The following is a 26,474-nucleotide window of genomic DNA, read 5'->3' as shown; positions in this document are numbered from 1 at the left end:
ACAAGAGGATAATTGATTCTGTGCACTTTGGGCATGGTACTGCATTCTACAGCGAGCTTCAGGAATAGAGTCAACAGAGATGGACCTGTATTCAATCTGCAGCCTGTGCTAACTGAGCTGACCTCAGTCAAGGCAGGAGTAGGGACGGTACAATTGGGTTGGGGAGGGGGTGCCCACCCCTGACTGCTGGAAAATGGATGTTGGATGAGGACAGGGTCAGGTTGGGCTGTGATTTCCATCCCCACCCCACAAAACTCTGGTCTAATAGCTCACTCTCTCACAAAGAATGGCCATTTGGGTGGCGTAGAGGTGGGCATCCGTTGAACTGTGGCCCCAATAAGGAGTCAATACTTTCAGGAGAGGATGAAAAAAATGGCAGGGAAACATTGCCAAGAAAGAGAAGGAAAAAAGAAAAAGACTTTCATTTATATAGTGCTTTTCACGACCTTAGGACTTCCCAAAGCACTTTACAGCCAATGAAGTACTTTTGAAGTGTAGTCACTCTTAATAAGAACATAAGAAATAGGAGCAGGAGTAGGCCAATCGGCCCCTCGAGCCTGCTCCGCCATTCAATAAGATCATGGCTGATCTGATCCTAACCTCAAATTGAAATTCATGTCCAATTTCCTGCCCGCTCCCCGTAACCCCTAATTTCTTGTAAGAAATGCAGCAGCCAATTTGCCAACAGCAATGTGATAATGACCAGATCATCTGTTTTAGTGATATTGGTTGAAGGATAAATATTGGCCCGGACACCAGGGAGAACTCCCCTGCTCCTCTTCGAAATAGTGCCGTGGGATCTTTTACGTCCATCTGCTAGGGCAGACGGGGCCTCGGTTTAACATCTCATCCCAAAGACGGCACCTCCGGCAGTGCAGCACTCCCTCAGTACTACACTGGAGTGTCAGCCTAGATTATGCGCTCAAGTCTCTGGAGTGGGAATTGAACCCACAACTTTCTAACTCAGATGCGAGAGTGCTACCCACTGTGGTGCCAAAGAGTCTCAAACAAGAAGAATGGGGTCGAAACCCGTGGGACTCTGACCATCAACCAACTGAATTAAACTGAAGGTTGATCGGGGCAAAGATGGACGAGCATGCATCTGAACGAGACTGAAAAGATTCAGAAAGAGAGAGCAAAGCCGGGAATGCTAAAATATCTGAAATGAAGGCAGAAAGTGGTGGAAACACACAGGTTAATGCTTCAGGTAGGACCCGTCATCTGAAGCATGGGGATGTGGGTCTCCTCTTTCGGAGGCTGCTGCAGGTTTCCACCATTGTCTGTTGTTACTTTCAATCAATTTAGATTCTTTCAGGGGTTGGGAGATGGAAGTTTCACCTCTGCACATTCCTGTATGGAGAGCTCTCAATCTTGATTGTGCAGTCAGATGGAGGTTCAGAGTACAGGCTCAGCACTGTCCTCTTAAGGACAAGTCAGAAGGGCAAGTCCCCCTCTCTCCCACCTGGGTGGTTTGCCTGCACTTCCCCAGTTAGTCAGCTCAAGATTCTCGAGAGATGGTTAGGGATGTTTCATGGTGGGGTTGTGGGAAGGTGAGGGAAGCCTCCAAAGTCGCAGGGAAAGAAAACACAAAATAGGGAGTAGGAGAAAGAAGAAAGGGGAAAAAAAGAGAAAGTGATACAGGGTCCAAACAAGCAGTCTGTTAGGAATATCCATCAGGTTATGTGAAACATGAAAATGATTAGCCTGTATAAGCCAAGGTATGGTTGCCCATAGGGGACAAGTACTTTTTTCTTCAGTCTCTAGATGCATCGATCATCAAGAAAATTGAAGCTACACGTCCCTGATAGGGATCCATACCACTGATTTACACCAACTCTTTCCAGAAAAACCACATAAAGCAGTCCCTTCACTGTGACCTCTGATAGAACTCACTTTTTATGGTTGCCTCAATAATGGAGAAACTAATTCTCAAACACCCTTTTCCTTAATGTGGTTCATATAATAAATCCAGTTGTTCAATTGCAGCTCTCAGAGTCTCACAGAGCGGCTATCTACTGTAGCTGACCTACATTGGCTTCTGGTCCGGCAATGCCTCCATTTTAGAATTCTCATCTTTGTTTTCAAATCCCTCCATGGCCAAGCACCCCCCCCCCCGCACCCCATCTCTGTAACCTCCTCCAACCCTACGACCCTCCAAGATCTCTGCGCTCCTCCAATTCTGGCCTCTTGCACATCCCCGATTTTCATCGCTCCACCATTGGCGGCCGTGCCTTCAGCTGCCTAGGCCCGAAGCTCTGGAATTCCCTCCCTAAACCTCTCCGCCTCTCTACCTCTCTCTCTTCCTTTAAGACGCACCTTAAAACCTATCTCTTTGACCAAGCTTTTGGTCACCTGTCCTAATATCTCCTTATGTGGCTCAGTGTCAAATTTTGTTTGATAATCGCTCCTGTGAAATGCCTTGGGACGTTTTACTACGTTAAAGGCGCTATGTTAATGCAAGTAGTTGTTGTTGTTGTATGTTAGCATATCCTTGTATGGGGACAATCTGACTAAGTAGAAGTAGTAAGAACAAAAGGAAGCTACTTTGGCCCATCAAGTCCACTCAACCAACCATGCATCATCACCCTATCATAGATGCTACCCATTTAATCTTTTGAGGGAAAGTGCAGTATAAATAATCCCTGAGCTCTAAATATTCATCCATCCTCACGTTTCAACTATTCATCCCTGGCCTGTTGTCTTCCAAGCAATGCTCTCTTTGCCCCAAAGCACAGGAACCATTGAGTCCTGTGGAGTCCTTGCCGCACATAATAACACACACAACCTTGGAGGAAATCACAGGGCTCCACACTATCATTAGTTTGGAAACCACACTAACCCATTTTTTGACAACTGGGCATTGAAACTGTTCAAGTGGCCGTCTAGCGGGACTAAATTGTCCATGGGTTGTTCAGTGGAATTATTTCAGGTGACTTCAATCCAATTCATCCCACACAAGCTCGATGAGGCTGTTGAGGAAATAAACGAAGGAGAGAAATGAAGAACTTCAACAAATGCCAGTCAGTTCACTCCTGACCTGTAACATCCACTTGAGGACACCTCCCGTCTCATCTCCATTGCATGCATTCATCACAAGACAGATAGAGATCAGCAAGGCCACTCAACCCTTCTTGGCTCAACTCTCCTAAAAGAAAAACCTTAGTTTTCCCATCATAGCATCCAAAAGGCTCCTGAATGACTAAGGATTTCACCTCCATTACTCTGTTCCAAGTCAGAGAATGGGATGAACAGAAAATGACATAAGGTGGTTGGGACATGAAAAAGCCATCATCGCATCTCACCTCATCAATTAAGTTAACTTAAGGACCCAACTTGGGCTATTTTCATTTCCTATCAGTCCGGTTCCGAACTCATTCCCCTCTACTTTGTGGAATCAGGAATTTGTCCATTCCCTTTCTAATGCTTCACTGAGTCTGCATTCACTGTGCAAGGTGGCAGTCTATTGTGTAGGGGAACAGTTCAACACGTGAGATACGCCAGTCCTTGTGTTCTCCCACGGCCACATTACAAGGGCTTCCTTCACTTAGGATCTTGTCTTCCTGGCTCCACGTGTCCCCTCAGGATTCTTTTCTTCCAGTTTTATTCCTTATTATGCTCTCCTTTCCTGAAGACCCACAGCCTTCAAGCACCTGACCCAAGTAGCCATTCTTAACATGTGAGGGTATCAAAGGTGAATCCAACCCTGTCTTCAGTTGACATCAGCGCAAACATTCACTTTCGAGCAAGGTTCACCGGATAGCGTTCAGGGGCGGGAAACTCCAGTTGATTCTTCCCCTCCCTATCCCAGGGGCATGGATGCTAATGTTGTCACCCCACCGCCCCCCCACCCACCGTTGCCCCTCCTCACTGCAGCCAGAGCAGCAACTTACAAACATGCTGTTTACATCTCGTAAATAGGAACACTTTGGTCTTTTTTTGTATCTGTTAGCAATTCCCTTTCCTTCCATTTGTTAAAAAATGAAAAGAGAGTGTCCAATGGGGCTGATTTGGTTACACTGCACGCTCCCACATAAAAAAATTGCTAAGTACAATTCAGCAAGTTTGCAAAGGACAAATAAAGCCTGTAACATAAGGCTTTCTAAAAATGTATTTCAGTTTGCAATTGCCAGCTCAGATCTGTAGTGATTTTAGTTTTGACTCCAAGGAGCTAATTGCTGCAGGATTTATGTGACCTGTAGCACAGCATATCGTCACACAAAACAACTACGCTCAGGAACCCCATGATTCTTCACCTGGACTATCAGAACACAAACCTATAATTAAGTAGAATATCTGCAATCAGCATCTGTGTTTTTAAGATCAACTACTTGTCAAATCATACGATTCATTACGAAAGATATCTATGTTTGGCTATCCACACCACCAATGCACGTAAACAAATAATAAAAATGGAAAATGATAAATAATATTACGTCAATGCTAATATATCAACTTAGGGCAGTAACACGTTTTGGGTTGAGATGACAACAATAAACCACAGAGACCCTGCAGAGCTTCCACTGGCAGCAAAGTATAGTTACAGCCTGACAAGTTTACATAGGCAGTTTCCATTATAAACAAGGACACAGGAATTTATAATGGAAATATACCTAAAAATAAAGATAGGGCGTATGACTTAAAATAGGGACTGAACAACGTCTGCACGCTCTACTCAATTATCCCACGGCCTCTAACCCCGCTTAACTTGAACACCACACTTAGTCTTAACTTCTCTTTTTCAACGCCATGGAACATTGACGTAAGTGTGTGTGTGTATGCGTATGCACACACATAACTCCACGGTAAAATTTCTTCTGACTGTATCTGTTATGAGCGTCGGTTAAAGTTTCTTTCCCATTAGTTAAGTGTCTTTTCTCCTTTCTGATTGGTGAATAATGAAAATAGAAAATAACCAACCAATCGCAAAACCTTTCTCCAACAATTTAAATTTTCTTCCCAATCCGTTCCAACGAACAAAATTCTACCCAATTATGTTCCAGCAAATCTCTTCAAGGTAGGGCTGCCAGTCTCTCACCCACCCCTAAAAATAACAATCTCATCAAGAAAATATTTACCATAAACCACACGGCTCCATAAAGATACTACCTGCAACTTTGCCCCTCTCTTCCACAAACAACACAATGCAGCCCACTAAACCTCCTAAGGACATAAGAAATAGGAGCAGGAGTAGGCCATAAGGCCCCTTGAGCCTGCTCCGCCATTCAATCAGATCATGGCTGATCTTTGACCTTAACTCTACTTTCCCGCCCGATCCCCATATCCCTTGTTTCCCTTAGAGTCCAAAAATCTATCCATCTCAGCCTTGAATATATTCAATAACTCAGCATCCAAGCCCTCTGGGGTAGAGAATTCCAAAGATTCACAACTCGCTGCGTGGAAATTCCTCCTCATCTCAGTCTTGAATGGCCGACCCCTTATCCTGCTTCTAGGCCCCCGAGTTCTAGACTCTCTAGCCAGGGGAAACAATCTCTCAGCATCTACCCTGTCAAGCCTCCTAATAATCTTATATGTTTCAATGAGACAATTAATACTCTGTCCATCGGTACAGCTACTGTTGGGGGGCCTATAAACTACTCCCACCAGTGCTTTCTGCCTCTTGTTATTTCTTATCTCCACCCATACTGATTCTATTTCCTGATCTTCTGAGCCAAGATCCTTTCTCACTGCTGCCTTTATGTGATCCTTTATTATCAGGGCTACACCCTCTCCTTTTCCATTTTGTCTGCCTTTTTGAAATGTCAAGTACCCTGGAATATTTAGTTCCCAACCTTGGTCACCTTGCAACCACGACTCTGTAATGGCGATTAGATGAAATCCATTTATCTCTATTTATGTATGTTCAAGTCGGGATGGTGTGTGACTTGGAGATGATGGTGTTCCCATGGACCTGCTGCCCTTGTATGAGAAAGAACCTGCTTTGGTGGAGAGGGTGGGGGGCAGGGGGGAAAGAGACCCTATTGAGTGGGGAAAGGGTGGGACATAGATACACGTTACTAACCTGCTGAGGAGAGAGAGCGAGTAAAAGAGAAAGACACAGAAACCCAGTTGGGGTGAGAGAGGGAAGAGAGAGAGCGAGTGTTGAAGCAGAGTGGAGAGTGAGAGAGAGAGAGCGAGAGAGAGAGAGAGAGAAATGCTGGGGGAGAAGAGAGAGGGAGAAAAACTCTGTCTCCGCTGGGAGAAGGTGAGACAGTTGCTGCTAGGAGTTTGTGGACCCCAGTTATAAAACAGTGTACTCACCATGCAATGTTACAGGAGATCGAATGGTATATTTTAAATGTAAAAACACAAAACTACTGGTCACCATTTGAGACCAAGTACAATAATGGAAACGGCCATGTTTCTGCAGATCTCCAGGGGGGGTTGGCACACGTGAGGGAGCACGGAGCAGCAACGAACCCCTCCCAGAGCAGGTCAATTTTCAGAAAAAAATTGGACTTCAAAGGAAGGCACTGGGAGCTGGATGAGACACTGGCCTTTTAGCCCTCGGGGCCTATGTCTGAATCCTGCCCAGACGGACTGGGTGAAAGTCTCTTTCTCCTGCCGGGGGTAGTGCAGAGCTAGCTTTCCCTCGTCATCTGCTTTCTGTGATGAGGGAGCTGCTGATGCTGGCACGAGGTGATACGTTCCAGTTCGCAGCACTGACATCCCTCAGCTTGATAAATAACAACAACAATTCACATTTATATAGCACCTTTAACATAGTAAAACGTGTCAAGGCGCTCCACAGGAGCGTCATCAGGCAAAAAATTTGACACCAATCCACATGAGAAGACATTAGGACAGGTGACCAAACACTTGGTCAAAGAGGCTTAAGCTGAGTCCTAAAGGAGGAGAGAGAGGTAGAGAGGCGGAGAGGTTTAGGGAGGGAATTCCAGAGTTTAGGGCCAAGACGGCTGAAAGCACAGTTGCTAATGGTGGGGGGTGAAGGAAGTGGAGGAACGCAGAGTTTTTGCAGGGTTGCAGGGCTGTAAACACCAAAGCAAATTCATCAACTTTTATTTTTTAACAATGCAGTAGGGAGTAAAATCTTTAAAGGGTTCGAAAATAATGAGCGAATCTTGAATCTAGGAAGAATTATTCCTTTGTGATGAAAATTGACTTGTGCATTATTGAACGATTTACACAAATTGGGAATACATAGGCATTTGTGCAAATTCACTTTCAGTACCTAAATCAGGCTGAGAATTACCAGGTAAATTCCAACCAAAATCCTTCACTGCCAAACAGTAAATGCTGGCCTTGACAGTGACGCCCACATCCCGTGAATGAATTAAAAAAAAAGGGAACGTGAACTGTAGGATGGAGCAAGTGAGGTTCCCCCCAAAACTATTGACTGTTCACAGCCCGTCAACCCCACTAATTCAGAGCGACATCAACTTTGAGCTGCTCAGTTCCAAAGTTGACAGTTTTTTAATATTAAAAATAAAGCCTCCTAAAATGTTGGGACAAGTGAATGCCCCGCCTGGAGCAGGAAGCTGCCGATCTTAGAATCTCACAGCACAGAAAGAGGCCATTCGGCCCGTCATGCCTGTGCCGGCTCTTTGAAAGAGCTATCCAATTAGTCCAACCCCCTTGCTCTTTCCCCGTTGCCCTGTAATTTTTTTCCTTTTCAAGTATACATCCAATTCCCTTTTGAAAGTTACTATTGAATCTGCTTCCACCGCCCTTTCAGGCAGTGCATTCTGGCTCATAACAACTCACTGCGTAAAACAATTTCTCCTCATCTCCCCCCTGGTTCTTTTGCCAATTACCTTAAATCTGTGTGCTCTGGTTACTGACCCTCCTGCCAGCGGAAACAGTTTCTCCTTATTTACTCTATCGAAACCCCTCATGTGCCTCTGCTCCACACGGCAGTGCCTGTAGGTTAAAATTTACCATCAACGCTACAAAAGAAACTCTCAAAGCCTCCACTTCCAACTCCCAAACAGTCGTCGGTGTTTCAATTTATTTCATATACAATACGGGATAAATCTGCTCCTTCCATCGTGCAGTTTAATTAAGACTCATTGTCGAAGGTGAGAGAATTTGTCAAGTGTTCACACCAAGCTCTTAAACGAGGCGGTTAATGAATAGTCGTGCACGGAACTGCAAGGCTTTTGTGCAATTGTTCACTGATCAGTAACAGTCTGTTTTGTGCTGCACAACATTCAGCATCTGACCATCCCATAGATCTTCCCAGGAGCAGTGTCCTTCCCCCCCCACCCCGCCAACGACCGCTCTCTTTCAAAACGGCCTCAACCGGGATCTTGGGTTCATGTCACGCTACACGTAACCCCACCAGCGAAAAAAAGTTATCTGTTTTTAATACAACGGTCATTCTCTCTCTTTCTCTTCCTTTCGGATGTTTCTCTCTCTCTCTCTGTCTTTTGTTCTGGCTGTTTGTATATTCGGTGGTCCTGTATGTAATGTCTCTCTGCCTGAACACTTTGATTGCCTTGACAACGGGCAGTTGGAAAGATTATCTGTAATCACCAGGCATTGTTCTCTGACTATAAATGCGGTAACCTTCAAGGAATCCCACACTTCACCTGACGAAGGAGAAAGCCTCCGAAAGCTTGTGATTTTCAAATAAAACTGTTGGACTATAACCTGGTGTTGTAAGATTCCTTACATTTGTCAACCCCAGTCCATCACCGGCATCTCCACATCATTTCAAAACTATGGGGGAGGGGGGAAAATGCATGGGAATAGTTAAGCTGCATCGACAAGTTGGAAAGTTAATGAGTTAACTGGTCCTGTGCAGTCAATGAGTAATCGTGGTCCGTACAGTGCAGTTCATTCCGTCGGGTTAAGATGAAAGTATTAGTCAACATGTTTTAATTGTAGCGTGCTTGGGAGGAACAGGTGAGTTCGGACCTATGGTTCCCAAAGCTCTCCACCACTGGAGTTTTCCTTGCCTCATTTGTAGACTAATTGATAGAGATTGATTGCTATAATTAGTCTAACACATTGACAACTCCGCTCACACTGAACCATGCCATGTCAGAAATCATGCACTGAGATCGCGTGAGTCACTCCAACTCTTCTCCTTCCCAGTGTTGATTACACCACCTCTTTAACCTCATCAAACGGTGCCTGTTGGCTTGGAATTTATAGCAGGCTGTGAACTTCCTTTACTGTTGCCACTGACTTTCTGCATTTCCAATGCCAGACGTCATATGGCCTCGAGGCTCATCGATTTTATGATGTAGGACTTCAAGGAATATTGGATTAGTGACATAGGACACGTAGTATTATCTGGCTGTTCCTGACAGTGAGTTAGAGAAAATTCATTGCCTCGTATACATTGTAAACTGGGAATACTGCCCTGATGGCCTGGCAAGACATTGCAGTCCGTCCTGGGTATCATCACTCATCCAGAGCACCGTGTGCCCAGCTCTGAAACAGAATTTCCAAACTCACCAACCAAACACTACTAATGACTTTAAAAAACAAGGAGTAAGTCACAAAGCTTTACTGTGATTGAGAGATTTAGATCACATGGGGAGATTCAAGACCCATTCTCATTGAACTTGTTTAGATTTAATTTTCATCACTCAGTCTTGGGTGCCCACCTGAGATAACTCACTCCCCGGTACCCACTACTCCATGCAACTCACATTTGGATAGGAATTAACCTCAGGTACCACAGCGCAAACCAGAGGCCCAATGCATGTGCCAGCAACCAGGGTTCACCAACCGACACTGGATCTGACCTTCTGCCACTAAGGGATCAGGGAGACACCACCATGAGCAGGAGCTGATTCACTGCCTGCTTTCTGTGGATACTTTTTTTTGGATGATAGAGAACGTCTTGTTATCCTGCTTTAGTCATAATGTTGCCTGGTCAGACTCGATAAAGATGGACCAGTACACATTCCAAGTACAGAAACTGGGCCATGAATATCTTGTAATAATGTATTTGCCAGCGTTCCATGTTTCCCACATAGAGGGACCCTAACACTGCATCGCATGGCACCATTTTGCAACAGCTTACACCCTTAACTAAATTAATCTGGAGGCCTATTCTGCCTGAACATTGTCTTTTACTATCACTATATTATTACCAGCAGGTTTACCCTGGTATTGCTCACTGGACGATATATTCTTTCAACAGCAAAATGGATGAGAAGGCAATATGGGCACTGAAAGGATTTGGAAATACATTTTTAGATCTATTCAGAAGTAAGTGTTTGTTTCCTGGGAAATTTGAAGCACGCTGGACTTTCTGTGCAATGCGCATTGACGATGTGACTGATGCGTGCTAATCATAAAAACTGTATATATTATACATAATTAAATATCGTGTTTATAATGAAAATCGCCTATGTAGCCTTGTAATTACACACCACTTGCTAACGGTGACACTGCAGCAGCTCCACTGGTGGGAGGGTGTAACTACACCATGACAAGTGTGCACAGGCAGCTCCCGTTACAAATGTGGACGTCTGGATGTGAACATAGGAATTTATAACGTTGAAAATAATGTTGACAGGAACTGGGTGCAGACCTAAGATTTCTAATTCTTTATAGGTAGATAGATAGTTGGTTAATTTTAGCACAACTTCTGCTCACCAGAATTGGTTGAGCTGAAATACGCTTCCGTCCAAGCAGGACTGCCTGTTTATAGATTTTATTTGCAGCTCGGAGTTAGTCAACTCATGAATTTTTAAATTGCTACATTTTCACTTCAAACATGCAACCTATCATTATTCAGCACTTCTTAAAAATAATTACTGTGTCAATTGGGTAACGCCCCTCTTGTTAACCCGGACATTGAGCAATGCCGCGTGCGAGCTCTCGCTGGTGCTCTTATGAATTCCAATCTCAGACTCGGGCACAAACCCACACAGATACCAGAGACCAAACAAACAGCTGTGCCTGGAGAAGACTCATACGACCGTACGCAAATGACGGGCAGGAAAAGACCCTCTGGTCCATCACACATTCACTGAACGTCAGTGGAAAAGAGGCACACCGGCTTTTACAAACGTGTTTATTTATTGCACTTCCTTCTTTCTATTAGCTAAGAAATTTAACTGGCGGATAACCGGGAATGACAGATGCCAAATTAGCATCTGAATGTCACTATAATGTCATATCAAATTCCTCTGTCCGCTAATTGAACGAGACTTGAATCCGTTTAAAATAAACAAGTTAACACTGCCATTAAAGCCGCAGGCAGAGGAATTTGACAGGAATGTGTTCAGCCTTCGCAAGATAATTTTGCACATCATCATTTCCAGACTACAGTCACTGGCCTATATTTTCCAACTGCGATGTTGACAATAAGCCATTAATAATACAGGCGGAAAATCTAGGCCATTTTATGCGTCATAATTGCTAATACATAATTAGACAAAGCCTCTCCTTTGAAATGAACCCAAATGCGTGGCTGTCAGACTAAAACAAAGGTTGCTGTATTGCTGATTATTGTTCAGTACAGCCACCAAATGACAAGGCCTGGATCATATCTGGCAAGAGTTACTGCACAGCACACCTCCTACTCCTAAGACCCAAAGGTATGAAACTGTGCAAAACCATGAGCAGTAGGGTAAGAGAAGTGGTGACAGGTCTGTCTTTGAACTCGGGCCCCTTTCCCCTATGATATAATGAGGTTTTTTTTAAGTGATGTTGGTTGAAGGATAAGACTCGAGCACATAATCTAAGCCGACAGTCCAGTGCAGTACTGAGGGAGCGCTGCACTGTCAAAGGTGCCGTCTTTCAGATGAGACATTAAACTGAGGCGACTGCCCTCGCAGTGACAGGCCCCAGGGTACTATTTCGAAGAAGAGCAGGGGTGATCTCCCTGGTGTTCTGGCCAATATTTATCCCTCAACCAACATCACTAAAACAGATTATCTGGTCATTATCTGATTGCTGTTTGTGGGACCTTGCTGTGTGTAAATTGGCTGCCACGTTTCCTACATCACAACAGTGACTATATTTCAAAAGCACTTCATTGGCTGTAAAGCACATTGGGATGTCCTGAGGTCGTGAAAGGTACTGTATAAATGCAAGTCTTTCATTGTTTCTTTCTTTACAAGCTTTACTGTTGCACCTGTAATTTCAAAGAGTGGCAGTAGCATGAAAGGGAACTTGAAAGGAAATAATGGCAGAACTGATTTATTGGGAAAAACGCAATCCCGTGCTAGGATTGAGCCCATAATCCAGGCTGGCTTTCAGTGCAATGCTGAGGTAATGCTGCACGGTCAGAGCTGCCACGCTTCAAATAAGCATTAAAAAACGAAAAAGACTTGCACTTATATAGCACATTTCACAACCTCAGGACGTCCCAAAGCAGTTTACAGCCAATGAAGTACTTTTGAAGTGTAGTCACTGTTGTAATGCAGCCAATTTGCGCACAGCAAGATCCCACACACAGCAATATGACAATGACCAGATAATTTTCTTTTTAGTGATGTTGTTTGAGGAATAAATATTGGCTCAGGACACCAGGGAGAACTCCCCTGCTCATCAGCGAATAGTGCCACAGGATCTTTTACGTCCACCTGAGAGGGCAGATGGGACCTCGGTTTAAGGCCTCATCCAAAAGACGGCACCTCCGACAGTGCAGCACTCCCTCAGTACTGAAGTGAGGCGTCGGCCTGGATTTTGTGCTCAAGTCTCTGGAGTGGGACTTGAACTCACAACCTTCTGACTAAGCTGAGCTCTCATCTACCTGCTCAAGGTAAGTATTAAAGATCCCAAGGCATTACTTGAAGAGGAGCAAGGAGCTCTCCAGGTGTCCTGGCCTACATTCGTCCCTCAGCCAACACCGTAATTAAACAGATGAACTGCTTATTCATCTTATGTGTTTGTGGGGCATTGCTGGCACAGAACGGTTGCAGCAGTTGCCTACGTTACAACAGTGACTGCACTTCAAAGTAATGGAATTACATGCAAAGTACTTTGGGACATTTCAACAATGTGATAAGGCAATATATGAATGTAAATCCTTTTCCAAAACAAAACATTACCCATCTATATATTCCCCTGCTACACTGTTTTACAGTGAGATGCTGGACAAACACAGTCAGACTCTTCAAGAAAATCCTGAATTCTCTGGGTAAAACCAGGCTGCACAGATAATGTACACATTTATGCATAATTTATACTTAAAATGGAACAATTTAGTATGAAAGAGGAAAGGATTTATAATAGAGCCTATCTCACCCTCAGATGTCCCAAAACACTTCACATCCAATGAAGTACTTTTGAAGTGTAGTCACTATTGTCATTTAGGCAAATGGGGCATCCAATTTGCGCACAGCAAGATCCCACAAACAGCAATGAGATAAATGATCAGGTAACCTGTTTTTGATGGTGTTGGTTGAGGGATAAATGTTGGTCAGGACATTGGGAGAACTCTCTTGCTCCTCTTTGAATAATGTCGTGAGATCTTTTAAGTACACCTGAACAGGCAAAAGGGGGGCCTCGGTATAATGTCCCATCCGAAAGATTGCATCTCCGGCAATGCAGCACTTCCCTCAGTACTGCGCTGAAGTGTGAGATCACGTGATCAAGCTCTGGGAGTAGGGCTTGAACCCACGACCTTCTGACTCAGAAGTGAGACTGCTACGAACTGTGCCAAGCTGACACTTGAGAAGGCAGAATAAAAAGCTGTCAAACAGCTGGTTGGGGAGTCTAGGAATAGGGGACACAGCCTAAAAATTAGAGCCAGGAATGAAGTTAGGAAACACTTCTACACGCAAAGGTTGGTTTGGAACTCTCTTCCTCAAACTGCAGTTGACGCTAGCTCAATTGTTAATTTTAAATCTGAGATTAATAGATTTTTGTTAACCAAAGGTATTAAGGGATATGGGGCTACGGCGGGTACATGGAGTTAGGTTACAGATCAGCCATGATCTCACTGAATGGCGGAATAGGCTCGAGGGGTTAAATGACCTACTCTTATTCCTATCGTCCTATGTTTTTTAAAAATTCGTTCATGGAATGTGGGCGTCGCTGGCTCGGCCAGCATTTATTGCCCATCCCTAATTGCCCTTGAGAAGGTGGTGGTGAGCCGCCTTCTTGAACCGCTGCAGTCCGTGTGGTGAAGGTTCTCCCACAGTGCTGTTAGGAAGGGAGTTCCAGGATTTTGACCCAGCGTTGATGAAGGAACGGTGATATATTTCCAAGTCAGGATGGTGTGTGACTTGGAGGGGGAACGTGCAGGTGGTGTTGTTCCCATGCACCTGCTGCTCTTGTCCTTCTAGGTGGTAGAGGTCGCGGGTTTGGGAGGTGCTGTCGAAGAAGCCTTGGCGAGTTGCTGCACTGCATCCTGTGGATGGTACACACTGCAGCAACGGTGCGCCGGTGGTGAAGGGAATGAATGTTTAGGGTGGTGGATGGGGTGCCAATCAAGCGGGCTGCTTTGTCCTGGATGGAGTCGAGCTTCTTGAGTGTTGTTGGAGCTGCACTCATCCAGGCAAGTGGAGAGTATTCCATCACACTCCTGACTTGTGCCTTGTAGATGGTGGAAAGGCTTTGGGGAGTCAGGAGGTGAGTCACTCGCCGCAGAATACCCAGTCTGACCTGCTCTTGTAGCCACAGTATTTATATGGCTATGTTGCTATGATAACAGCACCTCATGAGTAGGGAAAAAAACGGGACGGTTGAAAAAGCCTCAAATTGGATGTAAATTAAATATAAATAGCACATTCTCCGCACACAACTATTTTATTTGAGCTCTTTTGGAGTTGGTGTGACTGATGTGAATTGGGAAATGTTCACTTGGGCCTCATATTCGCGTAATTTGCCACCAATCAAAACCACTGTTCCTTGTGATGCAGAAGAAAAAATATTCACAAGGTGCCTAGATTCAAAATTTGAAGCCTCGTAAATTTTTCGTGTCGGCTCCTTAACAAGAAAAAAAAAGCTTCCCCCCGACGCTTGGCACCATAGATTTGCAGGATCCCACACACATCACTATCTGCTGTCTGCTCCTGGTGCAGTTAAACACCGATGAACTCATCAGTACCTCAGCGAGAAATTTTATGCTTGGCTCGGGATTTTCTATAAACTGCCTGTAAAAAAAAGTGACCCATTTCGTAGTATTTGTACCTCACTCAAACTGCAGCTGAATCTAAATTAAAAGCACCTCATTGCACACCATGAGGTATTTTTAAAGCAAGTGACAGTGGGTAATAAAATGACTGATGTGATGAATCAACAATCTGCAGTTTGCTGAGCAACAGGAACCTGAATAAATAATTTGAGAACATTTTGTTCTAGTTGTTCTTGCCCAGATCAGGATCTTTACTTAATAGAAGGGATGTATTATTATTGTGTTGGAATTCTATACAACGGGATAGGGTTTGATTAGTTGGAATTCTATACAATGGGACAGGGTTTGGTTAATTGGAATTCTATACAATGGGACAGGGTTTGGTTAATTGGAATTCTATGCAATGGGACAGGGTTTGGTTAATTGGAATTCTATACATTGGGATAGGGTTTGGTTAATTGGAATTCTATGCAATGGGACAGGGTTTGGGTAATTGGAATTCTATGCAATGGGACAGGGTTTGGGTAATTGGAATTCTATGCAATGGGACAGGGTTTGGTTAATTGGAATTTACAGTGACTGCAAATTGCAAAATGAGTGCAACAAAAATAAAAGTGACCTGATAGAGGTTTTTTAAATTATGAATGGGTTTAATTGGGCAGAAATAGAGGAGATGTTTCCGCTTGTGGGGGAGTCCAAAACTAGGGGCCATAAATATAAGATAGTCACTAATAAATCCAATTAGGAATTCAGGAGAAACTTCTTTACCCAGAGAGTGGTGAGAATGTGGAACTCACTACCACAAGGAGTAGTTGAGGTGATTAGCATAGAGGCATTTAAGGGGCAGTTAGATAAGCACATGAGGGGGAAAGGAATAGAAGGATATGTCGATATCCTTCTACAGTGAGATTGCATAAACACCGGCATAGACCTGTTGGGCCGAATGGCCTGTTTCAATGCTGTAAAATTCTATGTAATTCTATGTAAATGGGAAGAGAGTTTGCCCATTGGACTTCCCCATATAGGAAGTGAATGGGAAGGGATTTGGTCCATTGGGATTCTATACAGCGAGTGAATGGGAAGGGGTCTCGTTCATTGGGATTCTATAGTTTGATGAGCAAGCATGCAAAATAATAATAATTCTGGAGCATTTTTATGAGTGCAGGGCTCCACCCAGATATTACTCTCAGGGAGGCTGTGACCGGTCTTGAACTGAGCTCTCTACAATAACAGTGGCTCCAGCTTTTACTAGAGCTTTCTTACACGTTCACAAGGGGACATGGCAGAATGCCACGGCATCAGAAAGACCTTCCAGGCAGCCACCAGCAAACATCAAGGTCCCATCTGAAAACCATGAGTTACTGGATGTTTTCTGTTCAATAGTTTGACCCATTCCAAATTTGGCTGTAAAATCCAAATAGTGAACATCGGAATGTACAGAACCAAATGAGAGTAGAGGTTTTGATGCCTGTCTCTCCATTGACTGTCACTGCAAAAAAAATCATCGGCAAATTTTAACCAAAGCTTTGAATGAGTTTGTGTACAGGATTACAATAGTTGAAGGGCTAGCACCACAACTGGTGCGATGGGCCAAACAGCCTCAGGTCCTGCAATTTCTATGATCCCACGGCTTTTGCCTTCACTACGCCCACCTGAACGTTCATTCCATGTCTGATCACCCTATACCCAAGTCCTGGGGTTAATCCTAAGTTTCAGCTTGGCCAGTTTCAACTTATTCTCACGGTTCTGTTTGAAGAACTACTTTTTCAATACGATTTATTAGTTTATACACTTTTAAAAGATCAACTCTCAGTTGCCTCCTTTCAAGGTTGAAACGCCCCAAGTTTTTCCAGACTTTCTTCATAACTCAAGTCCATTGACACTAGTGATCAGTCCCATGGTTCTTCTCTGAACTGTCTGGAGGGCCTGAATGTCTCCCTTATGTCTCAGTGCCCAGAACCAGACACAAGTACTCAAGGTGGAAGTCCGACCAAAGCATGACTTCTCCTACTTATACCCAACAGTTCTGGCTAGAGTTTTGCATTCTAAGGTTCAGTTGAGTAAACAATGAAAAGTTCCTTCCTATTCCCATCAGTGGAATACCAGCTTCGGTGACACATTTTTGAATTAAAATTAGATGGCATGTCTTTAAAAAGGTATTTTATTAATGTCACGAATTCTATCCAACTACTGCAACTCAGCAAGGCTCCACTATGTCTTCACAAGTCACTAATTCCAGCTTATTATGCTCCACAACAGGAACTCCGAAGTTATTTTCATGACATGAAGAAACATTTGTTTACGCAGCGGGTTGTTATGATCTGGAATGCACTGCCTGAAAGGGTGGTGGAAGCAGATTCATTAGTAACTTTCAAAAGGGAATTGGATAGATAATTGAAGGGGAAAAAATTACAGGGCTATGGGGAAAAAGCAGGGGAGAATGGGACTAATTGGATAGCTCTTTCAAAGAGCTGGCACAGGCACGAAGGGCTGAATGGCCTCCTCCTGTGCTGTACCTGCTAGAATACTATGATACTATGACCTACGTCCTTTTGGAAGCAGCAGAATTCAGTGCCTCCATATCTAGTCACCAGCCACCTGTCTGGCTTTCAATTGGAACTGTCCAGTTTTTGGGTAGGCTACCAGAAACTGCTAAGATCAAAACCGAACACCGAGGGCAGAATTTCCTGAGATCCCACAGGCGGGGCCTTGCACAGGGTGGGAAAATCACGGGTCTGCGGCCCCCAGTTTCCTAATAAGCTGCCAGTGGCGTGCGAGGCCAGCACATCTGCCCTTTAAGATAAAAGTCCACTCTTTTCCACTTTGCTTCTGTATCTTACGATGTAAGAGTGCGAGTCGTAAAGCTAAGTCTTGGGTTTTCGGCAGCAAAGTAGAAAGCAACATCACCCGAGCAATGATCCCACCCCCTGCCCCTGTGCTGCTCTCTGTCTGGGTTTTGGACTTGGGGGGGAGGGGGTGGGGGGAAGGTGGGGTGGTGGGGGGAAGGTGGGGGGGTGGGGGGAAGTTGAAGACTTGGTCAATACCTCCAGTGGCAGACTGCCAAGCAAGTGCGAGTCCCAGCATGCGGCTGAGTCTGATTCAAGAAGAGCAGTTACATGGGTGAGGATTCACTGGGCCACTGTAGCCTAGCATGAGTTAGAGACTTTGAGGAAGGGAGAAATCGGAGGGTAAAGAAAATACCCTCTTACTAATGAATGAGGCTCCTGTATCTATCACAGATATTTTATACAGCAGGGCCAGAAACTGCTTCTGCGGATGACAATGTCCAATTAATACCTGCGCATCTTACCAGTGGCGCCTGATATTAATCCTGAGAGACCAACAGCAGAAATAAGAGTCAAACCCATTGAATATCAGGTAATTAATCAAATGAAATAGCAAAGCTTGCAATGTTGAAATTCTGTAATGTGGTACAAGAGCCTCAGTGGTTATCGTTGTATAGAGGCGAACACCGTGTAATATTATGCTAACTGACAGCAAGATTAATTATTGTATATTGTATCATTTAATGATCCTCATTCTACTGAACACACGTACAACAGCAGACACACTGCCCATCCACTCAAACACATGGACCTGTTTAACCCTCTCCCAATAGAAACCCAAGAGAGCAGTCCTCAGCATTTTACATATTACATCGAATTTACAGCATAGAAACAGGCCATTCGGCCCATCTGGTCTGTGCCGGCGTTTATGGTCCACACAAGCCTCCTCTCACCCCTCTTCATCTAACCCTATCAGCATAACCTGCCGTTCCTTTCTCCGTTATGTGCTCATCTAGTTTCCCCTTAAATGCATCTATTTTATTCACCTCAACTACTTATTGTGGTAGCGAGTTCCCCATTCTTACTGCTGTCTTGGGTAAAGAAGTTTCTCCTGAATTCCCTCTTGGATTTATTAGTGACTATCTTATATTTATGGCCCCTAGTTCTGGTCTCCCCCACAAGTGGAAACATCTTCTCTACATCTACCCTATCAAACCCTTTCATAATCTTAAAGACCTCTATCAGGTCACCCCTCAGTCTTCTCTTTTTTTAGAGAAAAGAGCCCCAGCCTGTTCAGTCTTTCCTGATAGTTCTAACCTCTTAGTTCTGGTGCCATACTTGTTTGCATCTTTTTTGCACCTTCTCCAGTGCCTCTATATCCTTTTTATAGTGTGGAGACCTGAATTGTTCACAGTACTCCAAGTGTGGGCTAGCCAATGTTCCATACAAGTTTAACATAAACTTCCTGCTTTTCAGTTCTATCCCTCTAGAAATGAACCCCAGTGCTTTGTTTAGCTTTTTTACGGCCTTTATTAACCTGCGTCGATACTTTTAGTGAGCAGTAATTCGCTATGTATAAAACACGTGGTACTGATCCTCCCCTGGGGAGTCGCCCAACCCTCTGGCACCTCACCGAAATGGTCATTCACCCCTGACCCTTCCACTGTGGAGGAGGGGGAATCGCAGGCAAACCGGATCTCATGTGAGGCTGGGGGAGAAACGGGGGGGGGGAAGCAACTGCACCACAATCAGGATTGGGAATGCTTCTCCCCCCCTTCCTTATGCAGAGGTCTGTGGCCAATTGTAGCCACCCTGATGCTGTCTCAGCTAAACTCAGCACAGACCAGGTGTCCTCGGGGCCTCTGAGGCTTTGTGTCACTCTGCAGCCGCCCAGCCGTCGGGAGAGACGTAAAGAAAAAGAGAGATGGGGAGGGAGAAATTATATTTAAGAAAGTGGGTCACAGAATCATACAGCACAGTAGGAGGCCATTCAGCTCATCGTGCCTGTGCCAGCTCTTTGAAAGAGCTATCCAATTAGTCCCACTCCTCCAGCTCTTTCCCCATAGCCCTGCAAATTTTCCCTTTTCAAGTATTTATCCAATTCCCTTTTGAAAGTTATTATTGAATCTGCTTCCACCGCCCTTTCAGGCAGCGCATTCCAGATCATAACAACTCACTGCCTAAAAAATATTCTCCTCATCTCCCCTCTGGTTCTTGTGCCAATTACCTTAAATCTGTGTGCTCTGGTTACTGACCCTCCTGCCAGCGGAAACAGTTTCTCCTTATTTACTCTATCGAAACCCCTCATGTGCCTCTGCTCCACACGGCAGTGCCTGTAGGTTAAAATCTACCATCAACGCTACAAAAGAAACTCTCAAAGCCTCCACTTCCAACTCCCAAACAGTCGTCGGTGTTTCAATTTATTTCATACACAATACGGGATAAATCTGCTCCTTTCATCGTGCAGTTTAATTAAGCCTCATTGTCAGAGGCGAGAGAATTTGTAAAGTGTTCACACTGAGCTCATACAGCGCAGCAGGTGGCCATTCAGCCAGTAGAATCAGTTTCTCCTTATTTACTCTAACAAAACCCTTCTTAACTTTGAACACCTCTATCAAATCTCCCCTTAACCTTCTCTGCTGTAAGGAGAACAACCTCAGCTTCTCCAGTCTATCCTCATAACTGTAGATCAAAAACTAAAAACTGAAAATAGATGAGAGTTCCTCATTAAAAGCTCGTATGACCACCCCCCCACATCCCCCCCCCCATGCCCCCCCCCACCCTGCCCAATTTGCAGCTGGAGTATTTCTGTTGTAGAAATGATTTGTGGAACAGCAGCGCAGACAGTACTCACACGATGGCATCAACTGGCTTTTCGATGTGTGGGGATGTGCAGCCCAGAATTTCACCCGGTGATAGCGGTTTACACTGCGGGACGCAGATGTCATAATCTGATCGCAGCTCCTGGCTGGTGGACTGGACAAAGGAAGAGAGAGAGGGGGAGGGAGTCAGACAGACATTAAGAGGCAATGGAAAGAAATAGTACTTCAGAACTACTGAAAGATTATCAATTGCATTAGAAACAAGTTACAGTCAAACCTCATTAGTTCTTTCCCACTGGGAGCTGCTGAAAATGGGCCATCAATGCAAATCCCCAAAACACCCGGAGACAGCTTCCAGCATCGCACTGGTTATTCCCTAAATTTTACAGCTAATTAGGTAGCAATTCTTTACTTTTTTTCATCACCCTTCAGTAACGCCTTGCTTAATGATTATTAAAGTGGGAATGTAAAAAAAAAAGTAAACCTGCTGTTGACAGTGATGCAGGGAACTCGCTCCGTATTTAAGGAGCTATAAAGGGATAGAAAAACCAACCGAGCTGCTTCTAGCCTTTAGCAGATGAGGGACAGATCTCCAGGGCAACTCCCGCCTTCATATGGGGAAGCATCTGAGGTTGTGTTCCACACAGCCCGTCTGAGGCCAACATTCGCTGGCTGGGGAACCCCTGGCGTAAAGCTACGCCTTGCCAAGGATCCGTCAGAGTGCCAGCAAGCCGCGTCGCCACATCACCCCTACCTGAGCTACCGTCGTAACAACTGTTTGGCCTGTACACGAGATGATTCAATTACATCATCGCAGACCGAGGACATGTCCTTGCTTTCGAAAGAGGATTTTTGTCCGTTAAATACAAATTGAGTACAGACCCGAAGGCTGAGGCAAGGGCTCCTTCTCTGAGCCGCACAGACCCAGGAAAATTTACAGGTTTGAGCCCGGTCCGTGCCGAATTAGTTGAGGTGGTGGTAGCGAACTCACAATTGACCACAGGGTCCCTGAATGCCTGAAGTGTCGGCTGTGGCTCAGTGGGCAGCACCGTCACCTCCGAGTCAGAGGGCTGTAGGTTCAATTCCCTTTCCAGAGACTTGAGTACCTAATCTAGGCTGACATTCCCAGTGCAGTACTGAGGGAATGCTGCACTGTCGGAGGTGCCGTCTTTCGGATGAGACGTTGAAGCCGAAACCCCGTCTGCCCTCTCAGGTGGACGTAAAAAATCCCAAGGCATTATTCAAAAAAAGAGCAGGGAAGATTCCCCCTGGTCTCCTGGCCAATATTTACCCCTCAATCAACACCTAAAACAGATTATCTGGTCGTTATCATATTGTTGTTTGTGGGACCTTGCTGTGTGCAAATTGGCTGCTGCGTTTACCACATTACAACAGTGACACTTCAAAAGTACTTCATTGGCTGTAAAGTGCTTTGGGACGTCCTGAGGTCGTGAAAGGTGCTATATAAATGCAAGTTCTTTCTCGAATTAAAAATAAAACAAAAGCTCAGCCCAGGTTCCCGTTCCTGATCACTATTCGGTGGCGACAGCGGCCGTCAAGTGAGGACATGATCAGGCTTGACCTTTATATTCTGGTGAAAGGTCATCGAACTGAAACGTTAACTCTGTTTCCCTCTCCACAGATGCTGCCTGACCTGCTGAGCGATTCCAACATTTTCTGTTTTTTAATTTCAGATGTCCAGCATCCGCAGTATTTTGCCTTTGTCGTTTGTTGAGTTTTATGCTCTCCACCATCAGACGGCCTCCCGAAACTCGCCACCAAGGGCTGCACGTGGCCAATGGACCACTGGGGCGAAGCAGCAGAGAAACAGCCCGCTGTCCCGTACCCCAGTGAGGGAGTGGAGGCCTCCGAAAGAGGAGAGAAACTGGCGAGAGCGCGAGGTGGGGGGGAAATATGAAGCTTTCGTAATTAAGGTTCTTGTACGAGACCAAGGCGCTATTCAGGAAGTAGAAATAGTGGAATTGTTAGGTCACAGCACATTGTTCCGACCTGGGAAACAGCACAGAATGTAATCAGACCTGGTGTACAACTTTATAGATTTCAGCTGTACAAATGAGCTACTCGAGGATAAATCTGTTGAGGATAAATTGATATCCTTAAAAACATTTTGGGGCCATTGGGGAGAAGTCCATAACCAAGAGCAGCCAGGGCACGGTAAATAAACTTACTCAGAGAGTGGCGAGAATGTGGAACTCGCTACCACATGGAGCGGATGAGGCGAATAGCGTAGATAAATTTATGGGGAAGCTAGATAAGCACGAGGGAGAAAGGAATAGGAGGATACGCTGATTGGGAGAGATGAGGCTCTTGTGGACCATAAACACCGGCATAGACCAGTTGGGCCGAATGGCCTGTTTCTGTGCTGTACATTCTGTGTAAGCGCATGCCAACCTCTCTCTAATCCCGCACGACTACAGCAATAGCGCACGCCGATAAACGCAGGCCCTGCCCTTCCTCAGTGGGATAACCTCAAATTATCACCTGTCAAGTGAAGCTCAAGAATAATGGACTTCATCAAGTTACGAGGCAGACGGCTGATAAATGCACAAAATCACCAGGAGCGTTTTGAGAAATATTCATTCATCTCTCCCAGTTTCTGTTCAATCAGGTCAGTTCAAACCGGTCGAGACAATCTATCAGAATGTCACTCTGTGAAGTGCTGGATGGTCGGGGGCCCTGATGCTGAAAAGCTGCTTCAAATACCATACCCCAGCCTCCGTGACACTTCAACAGGCAAGTTTGCTCAAGAGTGCTGGAGCTAATGGAGGAAAATTGATCACAATTATTGCACTCACTACGGCAGCACTATTACTGCTTGATGACAATGGCAGAGGCCCCATTTGTAAACACCTTCAATACAAAATATGAGCTGCGGGAGAGCTGCCAGGCTGTATTTATCTCCCGACCAAGCTGGCCTCCATCACATCTCAGAGCACAAACATTTCAATCACTCTCAGGCAGTCCGTTTTGTCTTTTGATCAAAATGCCTTTTCCAGTTCAAACAGGAGCAGAAATAAAGAGGGAGGCACCGCAAAGAGAAGAGGAAAGCAACAACTATCAGGAAAGACTGAACAGGCTGGGGCTCTTTTCTCCAGAAAAGGGCAGGCTGAACGGTAACCTGATAGAAGTCTTTAAAATTATGAAGGGGTTCGATCGGGTAGATGTAGAGAAGATGTTTCTACTTGTAGGGGGGTCCAAAACTAGGGGCCATAAATGTAAGATGGTCACTAACAAATCCAATGAGGGATTCAGGAGAAACTGAATTACCCAAAGAGTGGTGAGAATGTGGAACTCGCTACCACAAGGAGTGGTTGAGGTGACTAGCATAGATGCATTTACAGGGAAACGTTTTTTTTTATTCGTTCATGGGATGTGTGCGTCGCTGGCGAGGCCAGCATTTATTGCCCATCCCTAATTGCCCTTGAGAAGGTGGTGGTGAGCCGCCTTCTTGAACCGCTGCAGTCCGTGCGGTGAAGGTTCTCCCACAGTGCTGTTAGGAAGGGAGTTCCAGGATTTTGACCCAGCATCGATGAAGGAACGGCGATATATTTTCAAGTGGGGATGGTGTGAGACTTGGAGGGGAACGTGCAGGTGGTGTTGTTCCCATTTACTCGCTGCTCTTGTCCTTCTAGGTGGTAGACGTCGCGGGTTTGGGAGATGCCGTCGAAGAAGCCTTGGCGAGTTGCTGCAGTGCATCCTGTGGATGGTACACACTGCAGCCACTGTGCGTCGGTGGTGAAGGGAGTGAATGTTTAGGGTGGTGGATGGGGTGCCAATCAAGCGGGCTGCTTTGTCCTGGATGGTGTCGAGCTTCTTGAGTGTTGTTGGAGCTGCACTCATCCAGGCAAGTGGAGAGTATTCCATCACACTCCTGACTTGTGCCTTGTAGATGGTGGAAAGGCTTTGGGGAGTCAGGAGGTGAGTCACTCGCCGCAGAATACCCAGCCTCTGACCTGCTCTTGTAGCCACAGTATTTATGTGGCTGGTCCAGTTAACTTTCTGGTCAATGGTGACCCCCAGTTTGTTGATGGTGGGGGATGTAAACACATGAGGGAGAACGGGTGAAATGAAGTAGAGTGGGAGGAGGCTCGTGTGGAGCATAAATGTTGGCATAGACCTGTTGGGACGAATGGCCTGTTACTGTGCTGTAGATTCTATGGGCAGCATTTTAGCACCCGCTATCGGGTGCGTTCCTGGCGGGGGGGCCCCGAAAATCGGGAAATCCCGGAGCGGGACCGGAGCCCGCCTCAAACCCGCGCACTTCCGGGTTCCCCGCTCACGCGCCGGCCCCGCTGGTGGGAATCCCACAGGCAATTAAAGCCAGCGGGATGCCACTTGAAGCTATTTACTTTGCTTGTTCAGGTCATTAACTGACCTGATTAAAGGATTATGTGAGGAGGGGTGGGATTTCAGAGCAAACTGGGACTGTTTCCCACACTGGGGGAAACACTCCCAGTTCAAATGGACCTGTTGCAGCTGTCAGCCTGTGGCAGCTGCAAAGGTCCATTTGACAGGTGGTGGGGGGGGTAGAAGACCCTCACTCATTGCAGGAGGCCACTCTGTCACTTGGGACAAAGTTTGGCCTCCACCACCCTCCTCCTGACAATCAAAGTCACCAACTTGCACACTTACCCCGGGGTCCAGAGACATGTACCTACCTTGCGGACCCCCTCAGATGTACATCTTCCGGATGGGGGCCGCCGTAGCTGCAGTCATGACCTCCTCGGAGGGCGAACAGCATCACCAGCCTCACCATCCACGCCGTCCACCTCTGACACGTGGAGCTCCACAACACAGTGCTGTGACACATCCACCACGACACGTTTGCTTTACGCTGCCTACTGCACATATGTGATGCATGCCCTGTGGCTGCAGCACAGGTAGTGGCAGGTTGAGTGAGGCTGGCCGTGAAAGAGATGCATGAGAAGGTGAGTATGAGATAGAGCCATGAGATTGTATGAGGATTGGGTTGAGTGGTAGTGGTGGGATGAGTACTGGCGAGGTGAGTAGGTGCAGGTAAGATGAGGATGAGGTTTGAGTGGGTATGAGGGGTGATGTGACAGAGTAGTGTTGGCAGTGCAGAAGGAGATGTGGGGTGGGGGCGGTGATGTGGCAGACGGAGTGTAGGGGAAAGAGTAAGTGTACTCACTTTGGCTGACCTACTGAGGTCATTGGAGCACCTCCTGCACTGTATGCAGGTGGGCGATATGTTGGTGGTGCTGGTGACCTCCTCTGCCACCTCGAGCCAGGCCTTCTTGGTGGCAGAGGCAGGCCGCTTCCTCCCGCCCGCCGGGGGGAAGATCTCTGTCCTCCCCCCTCCTCCTCACCCCATGTATTGATACCTGGAGTGAGGCATCATTAAACTGGGAGCAGCCTTCCCCCTGGGCTGCTCCATGCTGTAATTTTTTCTGTTTGTTGCAGCATCTGTCAGTGGAGGACTGCTCCTTTAAATAGAGCTCCTCCAGCTGACAGATCTTACTGCGCATGCGCAGCCCGCCCGACGCGCAGATCAGCAGCGGGGAACCCGGAAGACAAGGTAAGTGGATCCAATTGGGCTACGATCGCGCGGGTGGCTGACTGATTTCGCCGGGCACGTTACCCACGTGCCCGATAGCCCCCCCCGCCAAGAACCCGCAGCCCTGGTAACATCGGGCCCTATGAATTAGAATAAACTTAGCAATAGCTAGCCGCCCATCAGCCTCGAATCAGACTCTTGTCACAAGCAGAGACAATGCCTGCAAGATTCCATCCCCCTGCTCCTTTCTCAGGAGATTTTTAAACTTGTGCGACATTCAACAACAACAACTTGCCTTTATATCGCGCCTTCATCGTAAC

The 26,474-nt window shown here is 45.9% G+C and overlaps 1 protein-coding gene across 2 annotated transcripts in view; it reads right to left on the bottom strand.

Moving 5' to 3' along the window:
- Window positions 1-26,474, bottom strand: part of dph1 (diphthamide biosynthesis 1) — a 466,448-nt gene that overhangs the window by 197,418 nt on the left and 242,556 nt on the right. For both annotated transcript variants that reach the window (XM_068008460.1, XM_068008461.1), the window contains exon 6: window positions 20,651-20,772. In XM_068008460.1, the coding sequence (XP_067864561.1) occupies window positions 20,651-20,772 (122 nt within the window). The remainder of the gene's footprint in view (window positions 1-20,650; window positions 20,773-26,474) is intronic.

The sequence above is a fragment of the Heptranchias perlo genome, chromosome 28 (assembly GCF_035084215.1).
Source record: "Heptranchias perlo isolate sHepPer1 chromosome 28, sHepPer1.hap1, whole genome shotgun sequence".
In the NCBI taxonomy this organism is placed as follows: Eukaryota; Metazoa; Chordata; class Chondrichthyes; order Hexanchiformes; family Hexanchidae; genus Heptranchias; species Heptranchias perlo.
The sequence above is the reverse complement of the archived record's forward strand: the minus strand, read 5'-3'. Positions and strand labels throughout refer to the sequence as shown.